The sequence below is a fragment of the Octodon degus genome, unplaced genomic scaffold, assembly GCF_000260255.1.
Source record: "Octodon degus isolate 3935 unplaced genomic scaffold, OctDeg1.0 scaffold00019, whole genome shotgun sequence".
NCBI lineage: Eukaryota > Metazoa > Chordata > Mammalia > Rodentia > Octodontidae > Octodon > Octodon degus.
This window is the reverse complement of record NW_004524595.1, coordinates 17,378,554-17,392,076: the sequence shown is the minus strand read 5'-3', so window position 1 is coordinate 17,392,076 and position 13,523 is coordinate 17,378,554. Positions and strand designations below refer to the sequence as shown.

Below are 13,523 nucleotides of genomic sequence, written 5' to 3'. Positions count from 1 at the left end.
GATGTGCTGGAGCTACCAGATTTTTGCAGTCCCTGAATTCCCCTCTGCGCCCAGCCCCGCCCCGCCCCGCCCCGCCCCCCACCCCACCTGCAGTCACTAAACTGGCTCAGACCGGGGCGGGGTGAGGGCCCCCCAAGTAGCAGGAGGCGGGGCCAGCTGGGGAGAGGCGGGGCCGGCTGGGGAGAGGCGGGGCCGGCTGGGGAGAGGCGGGGTCGGCTGGGGAGAGGCGGGGCCTGCTGGGAGGGGCAGGGCGGGGCCGGCTGGGGCCGGCTGGGGCGGGGCGGGACCGGCTGGGGCGGAGCGGGGCCCGCTGGGAAGTGAGCCCACCTCCTAGATAGTGCGCAGGCGCGAGCGCGCCGCGGAGAGGAGCTCGGTTCGGAGGCTGCTGGAGCGGGAAGATGGCTGCAGCAGCGGCGGTGACGGCGGCCGAGCAGGTCTGTGAGCCCGCCGCAGCCGGGAGCTGGAGGAGCGGGAGAGTCGGGTCTTGCCTGTGGCGCCCGAGGTGGGGTCAGCCGGACGAGGGCGCGAGCGCTTCGCGGAGCTAGGCGGGGCCAGGCGGGCCGGGCTGGGCCGGGCGGGGCAGGGCAGGGCAAGGCAGGGCTGGAGGGGCTGTCCTGGCCGGGATGCTGCAAAGGCCGGAGAGACCCGAGGCCCGAGCTTCTCGCCGGGGAAGGGATGTCGGCGCAGCTCTCGGCCTTGCCTGGTCCATCTCTTGGCGGGAGTCTGGAGGGCTCGCTGCCCTGAGGGCTCGGGACGCGACAGCGCCAGACCCGAGCCTGCGCCACGACCTGCCCCGCTCAGCAGCCAGCAGAGATGCGGATAAAAATAACCTCAGCGCTAACGAGAGGCTCCCCTAGAGCCAGCCAAGAAATGATCAGCTGTCGCCTGGGTGTGGGGTAGTGGCCGCGGCTTGATTCTGCCATCCCCAGATGAAAGTTCACCATCCCAGGTTTGCCCTCCAACTTTGATTTTTGGAGATTTAGTTATCAGTATAAAAAAGAAAAATTGCATTCTGTCCAGTGGGTATTAAATCACTTTTACGAATGCATTAACAAATATCTCTGCATTGTAAACTTGTAATTTAAAATAATTTAAAATGTTTTCTCCCTCACATATCAAGTTTTGTTTACACATGCCTGTGTATGTAGATATGTGTGTGTCAATATGTATACATACATGTAGTTGCAAGAGTGGTTTGTTATAATAAAAAGAATTTTTATAGTCATTTCATAACTGTTGTTTCCCTTCAAAAATAATTGGTATGATAGTCTCACTCTTCTAAAAATAAATCTAGTTCTTCAACAATGTTGAAAAGAGTGAGCCAAGTTGCCCACATTGTTTCATGTTTAGAAAGCTCTTTTTAAGTGATTAACTTTCTAGACATTTTAGCCATATATTCTTGGAGAAATTATTCTAAGGGCTAGAAAAAAAAAAAGGTAGACATAGAATCTGCCTTGAAAAATTTAAAACTGGGGCTGGGGAGATAGCTCAGTAGAATAAGCACTTGCCTGGCAAGCACAAGAGCCTGAGTTCAACCCTCGCTTCCACCAAAAAAAAAAACTTTAAAACGCCAAATGCAGAAAAAATGAGCTAAGCAAGCACCTGTAGATTGTGAACAGTACAGTAAAGGGGATGAATGGACACAGAGAACAAAGTGTGGAATTTCTGAGTTTGAATTGTTCCTTGGCTTTCACAGTTGTCCTCCTGATTCATTAGCTTCTCTGTTAGATGGTTCTTTAGCCATCTGTATTGACCTGATGCTCTTGGGACAGGCTGAACAATGTGATCCATTCCTCAGGCTCCACTTCAGATTTATAATTTATGTCTCCAGCCTTGAATTTAACTGGCCTCAAACTCAAAAATGCTCAAACTGGATGCATCACATTTACAACTAAAGGATTGCAGTCATCCATTCACTTGGTTGAGGAGAAACTTAGCAACAAGTCCAGTAAGGTGGCTCAGAAGAAACCCACGTTTGGTCTGCTGTCCCAGACTTGATATTTAAGCAAAGAGCTCAACATTTTCTTTTTGTACTGGATCCCACAAATGATGTATCTGATGCTGCTTGAGAGTCTCTTCAGACCCCTCCATGTCACACTGTCATCCATTCACTTGATCCTGACAGTACTTCTTAGTTTCTCCCATTTTCTTTTCAAAAGGCTCTCACTTAACTTTTAGAGGAAACTTCTGTTGATATCTTTATCTCTTTTTTGGTGTGATTTTGCAGCAGTAAAAACCCAAATTGTATTATTAATCTATTTCAAATAAGTAGTAGTTCCCCACTGCCTTTAAATTAAAAGTCCTTGGAGTGGTCTTTTTTGTCACTGATTGGACCTAATAGCACCTCTTCCCCATTTCTGCCTCATCCCCATCCTTGTTCTCTCCATCCACACAAAAGTACTGACTTAGTGACTTTTCTCATTGCTGAAACACAAAATCCAACACCCACAATAATGGGGGAAAGGATTTTGGGGCTACTACTTATAGTCCCTGGACAGCTGGCGCCAAAGCAGGATAGCACAGCTGCTCCTGGCATGGGGGTGGAAAGGAAAGACTGAAGGGAGGAGCTAGGGAGAGAGGTACACCCTTCAGGCCATGCCTCCAATGACGTCCTTCTTCCAGTCAGACCCCCACCTCCCATCAGCAAGGTAGCTGTAAACTCACTAATCAAATTTCCTCCCCAAAGCCCTTGCTATGAGTGCAAGAGGCTTTGGGGTGGGGGGACATCAAGATATAAGCTGTAATAATAGAGTTGTTTTTCTGAGAGATAAATTGTACTCAGTTTTGCTGCTGTTCCCTGTGCCTTGAATGCCCTTCTCTGCTCTTTTGCCTGGCTAACTCCTTTCCATCTTTTAGCACTCAACTCAAACCTCACCTTTTCTTACAAACCATCACAGAAGGCCCCCCAAATCCTCTTAGGTGAGACTGCACTCCTCTCCTGCACCTTTTAGGATTATGTGTACTGCTATACTACAGCAATTACATGCTGCACTGCAGTTGTACTTAGGGACCTTTTCTGTCTGCCCTGATGGCCTGTAGATAATCTCTTCTACGCATGGCTGTATGCCTTTTCTATCAGTTTGGAGAACTTAGCATATGTAAATCACTCAAATGCATCAACTTGATTATGATAATGTATATGAATTGGCAGAGAAAAGTAAAGAGAGATAAATTTTGCCCCTGTCTCTTTTATATTCTAAGATTTTTAAGTTGACCACTTATTAAAGCTGTCACAAGCTCATACTAAGCCCATGCAAATTGGAAGAAAGCACCCTTTCCCTAAGGTATTTCACTGCCTTCGGCTGAAAGACAGTATAAATGCATATTCAACTCTAAAGTGTCTCCAGTGACATGTATTCTGTCAGATGTTGTAGCCTCATGCATTTCCCAGCCTACACAACTGTACTCAGCAATTTGTTTTATTAGAACATCTTTTGAGTAGATGGTGTTACTTTCTACATTACCACTTTGTGGAATTGTTTAAATTTTTATCCCTCACATTTCTCAAGATGATAATTTTTGGCTTCCATTTTCCATAAGCTTCAATCAGTCTGTGAGTGTGGTTTTTAACCTTCCTACAAATTTAGTCATGTCTGAAATCTCTCCTTTTACTAGACTCTCATTACCTCAAACATACATTGTTTCAGCATCCCCAAAAGCCTACTTACTGATCTGTCCTGTCTCACCTAAAAATGCCCATTTAGTATGCTGCAACATATGTCATTCATGCTAAAAATAAAAAACCTCCTGTGACTGCCAGTTAAGCTAAACAAAGGCTAGGGTCTGTATTCTGCTGTCTACTAACCTTTTCAGTCTAGTCCTAGTTTCCAGTTTTAGTCTTCCAGCACTGCCATATCTGACCCACCCAGTTCTCCCCAGTTCCCTAATAACTCCAGGTTACCTTGACTCTTTTCTCTTTGAATTCTGCTGTATGAGGGTGGGCCAAAAAGCTCAGCAGGTGCAAGGACCGGGCATTTGATCCCATTTAAGACTGGGCATGGAAAAAAAAAAAGGACATGGTGGTGCACACCTGTAATCCCAGTACTTGGGAGGCTGGAAACAATAGAATCACTATGAGTCTGATCTAGTAGTGAGACCCTGAACACCCTGTAAACCCTTCCCTAAAATATAGATGATAATAATAATAAATAATAACAGGTGAATTCTGCTATATTAATTACATATGCTGTTTATCTTGGCACCTGAACCTACAGAGTGCTTTATTACATTCTTAACTATAATTTACATATATCAGGATTATCAGTATGAGTCTCTGACTTATGAAAATTCAAGTTACAAACTTTCACAGATACAGACCTTGCATAACAAATACTCGTAGATGCAAACAAATCATGGAAGGAGCATATGTGTTTACCTTACAAGGTAACTCAAAAAGTAAAAATAGTTTATTGTACTATTTTTGGGGGTGTGTTTGGTTTTTTTTTAATGCTTTGCATTGTATATTTATGTCAAATGTGTATAAGTCTCACTCTGTCAGACTTAATGAATCTGACTGATGAACATTCTTCCAGAAGGGAACTTGAATGTGCTCTATCTAAAGGATAATGACCCGAACTCTGACTTTTCTGTTTTTATTTAAGGAATAAATGTTAAAACATAAAATGCTTAATACATACCTTGAATAAGTGAGTCCTCACAGAACTCTGGAAATGATAGAGTGGGCAGTATGTATTCTTTTTATGCCACTGTTACATAAGAGTATTACCTAATATGTTATTCAACCATAATTTAGGGCAGAAGTTCTCAAGTTTTTTGGTCTTGGGTTCCCTTTGCTCTCTTAAAAACTAGTAAAGATCCAAAAGAGCTTTTGTTTATATGGATTATATCCACTGATACTTGTCATACTAGAAATTAAAACAGAAAGTTTGAAAATGAAGGAATGTCAAGTAAACATTCTATTAACTCTTAGAATGATGATGTGCTGATGGTGATGAGTGATGATGTAGCCTTTGGAAAACCACTGCCCATTCAAGAAAGCAGAGTGAAATAAAACATCTTAGTATTATCTTGAAAATATATCTGACATTCTGTACCCTGTAAAAAATTTAGTTGATACTCTCAACACACACACACACACACACACACACACAACTTGTATATTCTTCAAAAATTGTTGGGCTAAGATAATGTTAGTTTTACCCAAGGAATTAAAAGTAGCAGACTGTATCAACTGTTTCAAATTCTTTTCATATAAGTGAGTATGTATAAATCAGTAAACCATTAATAAAAACTAGATTACCCACTGTAGAATGTATATGATACCTCTCTTTACCTTATTGGCAATAGGGCTGTTGAAAGCAAAGCAGAAAACATGTGTCAGATAATCACATTGAAGGTTCTTCCACACAGCTCCTCTAAGTACAATTGTGTCTTGTCTTGGAACCTGCAACTCAACATAACTTGCAGTTGGTTAATGGAAAATATATCAATAATCATCTTTTAATGCTTTGCATTGTGTATTTACATCAAATGAGTATCAGACTCACTATCAGACTTAAGAAATTGGACTTACGAACACTCCTCATCTTTTGTGTTGCTCAGCCTTCCCATTGCTGGAGCAGAATACTTGTTCGACTCACAGCTTCTGAGGGTTCAGTCCACAGACAGCTGGCTGTAGAGCAGAAATGCAAGTGTGGGACTGCAGGAGGAAAACTGCTTAACCAGTGGCAGCCGGGAAGCAGAGAGAAATGTGGGCCACCACATCACCCTCCCCAGACCTAAGTGTGATTGTGTTTACTTATGAGCAGGGCAGACTTTGTAGCGGTGACTTCCTTAAACTGGCTTTGAGTTCAACTAGTGAGTCTGGCCGAGGCTGTGTTCATACCTTTATGAAAGCAGGCAGCCAATAATGGACTAATATATACTTTATTATCAATGCTGTGGTTGAGCTCAGATAAACAAGCTGTAATACCGTAGGGCCAAGACACGAGATAATGTTTCCACTGAGGCCTACATGACTCCAGAAGAAAATTCCTTGCCAGAATTGGCTACAAAGCAGGTTATTTGTTAAATAGAATGCTTTACTCCGTCTGTTATAAGCCTTGACAGCTTTGCCACTTGTCTAATACATCCAGTCACAATCCCTTCACCATGTTGTTCAGTGAATAATAACAAGGTTCTGGGTGGCTCATAGCATTTGTTCTAAGAGAGCAACTGGTTGTCCCAGATCCCTGCTTTGCTCGCTTCTTTCCTTTCCCACTGTGCTCTGTAACCCAGGCAGGTGATTGGAACCCACCGTAGGGGTCTCCAATAGAGAGAGGAAGAAGCCAGGGACAAAAATAGATCTGTTCAGCTCATGCCCTCAAGCAACCCACCTCTTCCAACTAGGCCTAGCTTCCTAACACCACGATCAGCTATGAACTCATCAGTGGGTTAAAGTACTGATGATGATAGATCTCTGTGATCCACCTTCCAAAAGTGTCAGCCTCTGAACACTCACTTTGGAGATATTTTATTTTATTTTTTATTTATTTTATTTTTTGGTGGAACCGGGGATTGAACTCAGACCCTTGCGCTTGCCAGGCAAGCTCTTATTCTACTGAGCCATCTCCTCAGCCCTTGGGGACATTTTAGGTCTATATCTTAATAACTTTTTATAGTTGTGGGTTTCTACTTAATAAATGCACCAAACGGGATAGCTTTTTCATTGTATTGTATCTCATTTTTAGCAAAGTTCCAATGGCCCTGTAAAGAAGTCCATGCGTGAGAAGGCTGTTGAAAGGAGGAACATCAATAAAGAGCACAACAGTAACTTCAAAGCTGGGTATATTCCAATTGATGAAGATCGTCTCCATAAAACAGGGTTAAGAGGGAGAAAGGGCAACTTAGCCATCTGTGTAATTATCCTCTTGTTTATCCTGGCTGTCATCAATTTAATTGTGAGTATATGGTGCAAATACTTTCTTTTTAGTTACCATGGGGGGGATTTTATCCTTTTAATAATCTCAAGGACATGGTTTCTGTAATTTCTTCTGGGGCCATCTTTTCTGCTTTTTAATTCAAGTTTTATTGATGTATAAGCTAGTAGGCAAATATTTTTCTATATTAATCTCATTTAGAAAAAAGCAGTTGAGGGATTATTTTAAAGCACTTTTAGTAAGAGTGGAGACAACTGACTAGAGAATAGCTTTGCCATGATTTTATTTATTGCCTCTATTTCTTCTTAAAAAAATAGTAACATTTTTGGTTTTCATTCAGCTGTTCTTGCACTTGATGTTGCCTCTTGAGCTAGGTTTTAAAATTGCAAACTCACACTGGGCATGGTGGCACACACCTGAAATCCCAGCACGTTGGAGGCTGAGGCAAGAGAATCTGTGCAAGTTCAAGGCCTACCTGGGATACAAAGTAAGTTCAAAGCCAGCCTGAACTGTGTAGTCAAACTCTGAGACAAAAAAGAAAAAGTAAACTCTTTGATGGCAGTCATGGCCTATATTTTGTAGTTATAAGTCTGTACTGCCAAGAAAGGAAGCATCTAGTAGGTGACTCATACTACATTGCTAGGGACCTGGTGTGTTGCCTTTTCCAAGGATTTTAATTTTTTTTTAATAAAAAAATCTTTTAATACTGAGATCATTACTCTCTGGAGGTTTATTTTGAAGCCCTTTAGCAGATGTTTTTCGAAAATAATTACTGGTATACCTAAGAATGCTTGTAAATGTGATCTCTAGCAGCTCAAAAGTGATTCCAGGGCCGGCGGTGGAGATCAGCAGACTAAGCGCTTGCTTAGGTCAGTGCAGAGGCCAGGGTTCGATCCCTGGTACTGCATGCCATGCTGGCCCTGCCCTCGGGTGTGCTGAGAGGGCAATGGAGGCTGGGTGTGGTGGGCATGCCTGTAATCCCAGCACTAGGGAGGCAGAAATCAGGAGGATCACTACGAGTCCAAGCTGTGTAGTGAGACCCTGCACACACAAAAAAAGAAACCTTTTTTTTTTTTTTTTAAAAAAAGGTGATTCCATTAATGTTTTTGCTTCTGCTGTTCTTAAGCTAGTCTGTATTTTCTGTGCATCATAACATTTGTGTCTGGTTCTTCACTGAAGTTCGCAAGATCTGGTACTATGCATTTGATAGTAGGGACCATAAATAGGTTTACTAAGAGCACATTTTTTGAACTTATTTTATCTCATAAGTTGGTTTCATCAGATGAAAGAGATTTCTTTCTATCTTACGGAAAAAAAACTGAACTTAAAGTAACAATTTTAAGAAACAGAAGTTTCTTTGAAAAAAGTGGAAGACAACTGCAGTCCTGAGCCACAATAAATGAAGACAAAAAAGGAGGAGGGAAAATAGCAGGTAACAGAGACGAGAGACTCCTGTGTGCGTTTGGTGGACAGAGTGGCAGGCTGTGTTGGTAAAGTGTTCTGCTTAATACCAAAAGGCCATAGAAGTTTGCAGTATAAGTACTCAACCTTGAAAAGCAGGAACTGAAACAGAATTTGTTGGAAAAATCTGTCAGTAGTGAGATGCCTGGGCTTACCCTCTCTTCCAGTGAAAGATTAGACAGCTACCCTTCTAACCCATCCAAATATACTGATATCTGGACATCGTAGACCTAACAGGTTATTTCAGCCCTTCAATCTTCCCTGATCTTAAAAGTTAAACAGGCTCGAGCTTGGTTAGTACTTAGATGGGAGGAAGTCTGAAGGTGAGGTTAACTTAAAACTTGAGATTAGAGTTGAGAGAGAAAAAAGACATGTAAGCAAGCTAAAATTCACACATGCTAAATAAAGCCTCTCTGGGTTTCCATCCTAAAAGCAGGACCATTTGAATGAGATAGAGGAGCCTCTGTAGAGAACCGAAACACTTAGATAAATGATGTAGTGGCAGTGCATTTGATAGGTCCCAGTGGGGGAAAAAAAAACACCTACTGTCTCTATTGTCACAAGCCTGACCATACTTAGAGAATTTTCTTTGGACATTTCATAGAATCACTGTTAAATATGAACACTGAGCCAGAAATTACTAGACTTTTTTAAGGAAAACTCCAAGAATCAGAATAAACAATTAAAAATGAGCAAATAAGGAAGAACTCACAGAAATATACACAATGGATAAATAGATGGTTGCTTATTGGAAAATAAGCTTGTCCAGAATGTTCAAGAAAAATGAAAACACCAGCAAAGGTCTTTTAAAGACTTCTCCAAATACAGCTTCCCTAACAGCAATGGAACACCCATCTCTGACAAAACAAAACAAAAAAGGGGGATATAAATAACCATTTTGTTGTGAAAAAATATATATATGTATATATGCACAAGATAGGATAGATATGCAGCTACTTTCTCTTAGTTCATTGAGAAGAAAGATTTGCACTAATATTGTTTAGACAAGATATCATGTCTGCGTCTTGTCCTCTGAATAGCTACTACAAAGACAACAGTATGCAATGCTTTAATTATTTTAACTGTCCTACTAACCTGTTCTGAAACTGTTTCATTGCTATTTTATCTTTTTTTCTCATTAAACTGAATAAAAAAATAAAAGAATGTAAAAAAAAAACCCAACCCAAGCATAGAAAAATGAAAAACCAGTGCCAGAATGTTTTGTTAATTAATAGGAGATTCAGAAGGTGATGAGAGAGAGAAAACACTAGAGGGAACATTGTCAACGTAATGAAGAAATGTTTCTAAAATAAAGGAAAGCTACTATTCTGAGTCTGGTATAATGCATTAAAAAGAACAAGAAGGAGAAAAGACTTACATCCAAGCAACTACTGTGAAATTTAAGAAAATGATGAGTAAAGAAAAGATTCTAAAATCTTCCAGAGGGAGGAAGAAACAGGTTATATGTAAGAACACAGAGACAGTGGCATTGGACTTCTGAAAAGCAGCATTGGAGATTGAAAGGCAAAAAACAGCGGCTTTGAACATTTAGAAAGGAGGTAATTTCAAATCAGTAAAATACCTACCCAGGGTACCAATCAAATGTGAGGAATTATAAAGACATTTGGAAAACTGAAGACAGAAAAACTGAATATCTCAGAGAAAGGAAAGACCAGAGTTACAGCCTGAAAATGAAAGAAAAGTTCACAGTTTGGGCTGTGCAGGAGGCCAGAGGCCCACCAGCCAGGCTGGAACAGACAATGGGTGCCAGAGAGATTTTTCTGAGAGAAAAATAGAACTAACATTTGGACTAATTGTCTTCATTGTATGAGGCTTGGACTTAGAGAACTTTTTGAGGTTTGTGCAGTTGTTAGAGATTGAGAATTAAATTTGCAAAGAAACTGAGCAAATTAAAGAAAAAGAGGTTAGCTCCCAGAGATACAAAGTATAAGAAAGAAGCTGCTGTCATGGTGAAGTATTTGGTTTAGCAGTGAACAGCATTTACATGGCCATAATACAGAAAGTACTGAGCATGTCTGTGGCCACATCACCCTGAACACACCCAGGCTTGTCTGATCTTAGAAGTTAAGCAGGCTCCAGCCTGGTTAGTACTTAGGTGGGAGAAAGTACTGAACGTGAGTAACTTAGAACTTGAGATTAGAGTTGAGAGAGAAAAAGGACATGTACGCAAGCTAAAATTCACACATGCTAAAATAAGAAATAGATGAAACTTAAAATAGACAAATGAAGAAATGATAGTATACATATATTACTTACAAATATGTGGGTAAATATCAGGTGAAATAGTCAAATTTGTTGAAAATGATTATCCTTAGGGAGTGAGATAGGAAGAAAGTAGATGAAATAAGATACTGCTTTTTTTTATTATAGACCTTTTAGCATATTTTAACTTTATAGCAATTTTTATTTAATACCTTCATAAAAGTAAAATTGTTTTATTTTTAAACAGAGAACTACTTGACATGTTCATCTTACTAGTTGAATATTTCAGGAAGTCTTTAATGCCTTGGCAGTGATCGTCTCTGTCTCCCAGATGGTCAAGTGTATGCTGCTTACTAACGGGGGGCTTGCACTCTTTTTTCAGATAACACTCGTTATCTGGGCTGTGATTCGGATTGGACCAAATGGCTGTGACAGCATGGAGTTTCATGAAAGTGGTCTGCTTAGATTTAAGCAAGTATCTGACATGGGAGTTATTCATCCTTTGTATAAGAGCACAGTAGGAGGAAGGCGAAATGAAAATTTGGTCATCACTGGCAACAACCAGCCTGTAAGTTAGAGTGTTAAGTGAACATGTGAACATGGAGAGCATCAGTAGAGAGCAGTTATTTACAAATAAACCAGACAGAGTTGATTTCTGAAAATGCATGTCTTCCTATATAGGAAATAAAAGCACTGTTATACATGAATGTATTCATTTTTTATAAATAGCCAATATTTAATAGTGGTTGGTTTTGTATCTATAAAATGAGATCGTTTTTAAATGTTTTAGTTTATTCAGTGGTACTATTGTTAGATATAATTTGAACCAGAATGCTGAAGTCATTCTTTTCTCTCTGTATGCAGAACTATAAGAAAAACATACTCGCAGGTTAGAATGTCTTGTACTTCCTGGGACTCCGGAAGAGAATGCCTCACAGCTAAGTAGGCAGCCGTGCCAGGCGGCAGCTATTATATAGGCTGCTAACTGAGTGAGACTTCAAGAAGATATTCTTACCTTTACTCTGGGCCATGTTCACTATGACCTATGAATTGTGCAGAGCTGTAAAAGCCTTTATTTGGAAAAACTCTTCCTAATTGGAGTGGGGACAGAGAAAAATATTTGAAGTTAGTCTGTTATTATAGTTTTTAAAATAGTGTTTGCTTGTTTTAAGATAGTATTCTTTATGAATTTTGGTTGCAGCATTCTTTGAAAGCATTCACAATAAAATATTTTTCTGAAGATTGTTTTTCAGCAAGGGACGACAAAGCTCAGTGTAGAAAAGAACAAAACTTCTATTACAAGTGACATTGGCATGCAGTTTTTCGACCCAAGGACTCAAAATGTCTTATTCAGTACAGACTACGAAACTCATGAGTTTCATCTGCCGAGTGGAGTGAAAAGTTTGAATGTTCAAAAAGCATCTACTGAAAGGGTATGATTTATTTTCTTTGCTTTACCCTAGGAGAAGATTGTTATCTAAAGTTACAGAACAGGGGACAAGCTTCCTACTTCGCTGTGGTACAAGAGAATGTATTCTAGAACGTTGGAAATTAGTAGTTTTAGATCCGTTAATACCTAGCTTGTCTGAGAATTATCAGGTCCTTTATATCAGTTCCCACCTCTATAAAATTTCCTTTCGTATCTCTTGGTTGAAATTACCATTTATCTGTCTATGATAATAATTATCATGCTCATTCAGAAACTCTTCTCAGTCCTTTCTTTTGTTTGTTTCATTTTTAGATTACCAGCAATGCTACCAGTGACTTAAATATAAAAGTTGATGGGCGTGCTATTGTGCGTGGGAATGAAGGAGTGTTCATTATGGGCAAAACTATTGAATTTCACATGGGTGGTAATATGGAATTAAAGGCTGTGAGTACTTTTTCAGGAATTTAAGAGAAGTACTGGGCTTTAGATACATGAATCCGTATGTGAAATACTATACACTTATTAAAAATCATTTTTGTCACAGAGGATGTTCAGAATAGATTATCAGTGAAAGAAAGTAATTAAAGTAATTTGTGAACTATCACATTTTTATTTTTCAGAACATATATATGTTCATTAAAACCTGGAAGGATATGTCAAAATATCAACCATATTTAGCTGTGGGTTGTAGGATAACAGATGATTTAATCTTGCTGCTATTTCTGCTAGCTTGTATTTTCTAAATCCTGTTGTATTATTTTAAAGAGTAGGAGAAAAAAAACCTCTGAAAGATTTGTCTGAAAGATTAAAGTACCCATTCTCTGAAGTTGTTGGTGGCTTTTTCAATTAGAGATTCTTCATATCTTTCCCTGAGTGTCATGTCTAGTGATATGAAAAAAATTAGCATGCATTAATACTTGGACATCTTTTTTTTTAATTATAAGGGGAAAGGTTTACTTTTATTGTGCTTTTTAAAGTGAAATTTTCCTTATGTTTTACAAATTATATCTGAAACTTAGCAGCCACCATACTTCATATAAAGGAGACAAGTCCAGAAGCTTGTTACTAGCACACAATTCTGGTCTAAATGTGTTTACTCAAAACACCCTTGTGTACCTACTGTGTGTCACTTGACTAAAGCTAATTAAATTTGTCTATCAAGCATTACATGACAAAAGAGACCTGAAAACTAAGGACTTTTAAGTAATGCATTCTTTTTTTAAAAAATTAAATTTCAGTTCTTAAGAATAAGAAACTTTAGGGCCCTGCCCCTTAGCTCAGTGCTTTAAGTGACTGCTTCAATAAAGCAGTCAGGCTCAGGTTGCTGTGATTCGATCCCCACAACTCAAGCCAGCCAAACTTGCCCTGAAGGCATTTGGAGCCAAAAAAAAAAAAAAAAAAAAAAGAATAAGAAACTTCAGAAAATGAGATAGTTATTTTTGTATCTATAAAATGAGATCGTTTTTAAATGTTTTAGTTTATTCAGTGGTACTATTGTTAGATATAATTTGAACCAGAATGCTGAAGTCATT

The 13,523-nt window shown here is 39.7% G+C and overlaps 1 protein-coding gene across 1 annotated transcript in view; it reads left to right on the top strand.

Annotated features, from left to right (window-relative positions):
* Positions 1 to 327: 327 nt before the first annotated feature.
* Positions 328 to 13,523, top strand: part of Sgcb (sarcoglycan beta) — a 16,592-nt gene continuing 3,396 nt past the window's right edge. Inside the window, exons 1-5 of the mRNA XM_004627500.3 lie at positions 328 to 434; positions 6,690 to 6,899; positions 10,945 to 11,130; positions 11,804 to 11,995; positions 12,304 to 12,435. Coding sequence (XP_004627557.1) covers positions 399 to 434; positions 6,690 to 6,899; positions 10,945 to 11,130; positions 11,804 to 11,995; positions 12,304 to 12,435 — 756 coding nt within the window. The 5' untranslated portion in view covers positions 328 to 398. The remainder of the gene's footprint in view (positions 435 to 6,689; positions 6,900 to 10,944; positions 11,131 to 11,803; positions 11,996 to 12,303; positions 12,436 to 13,523) is intronic.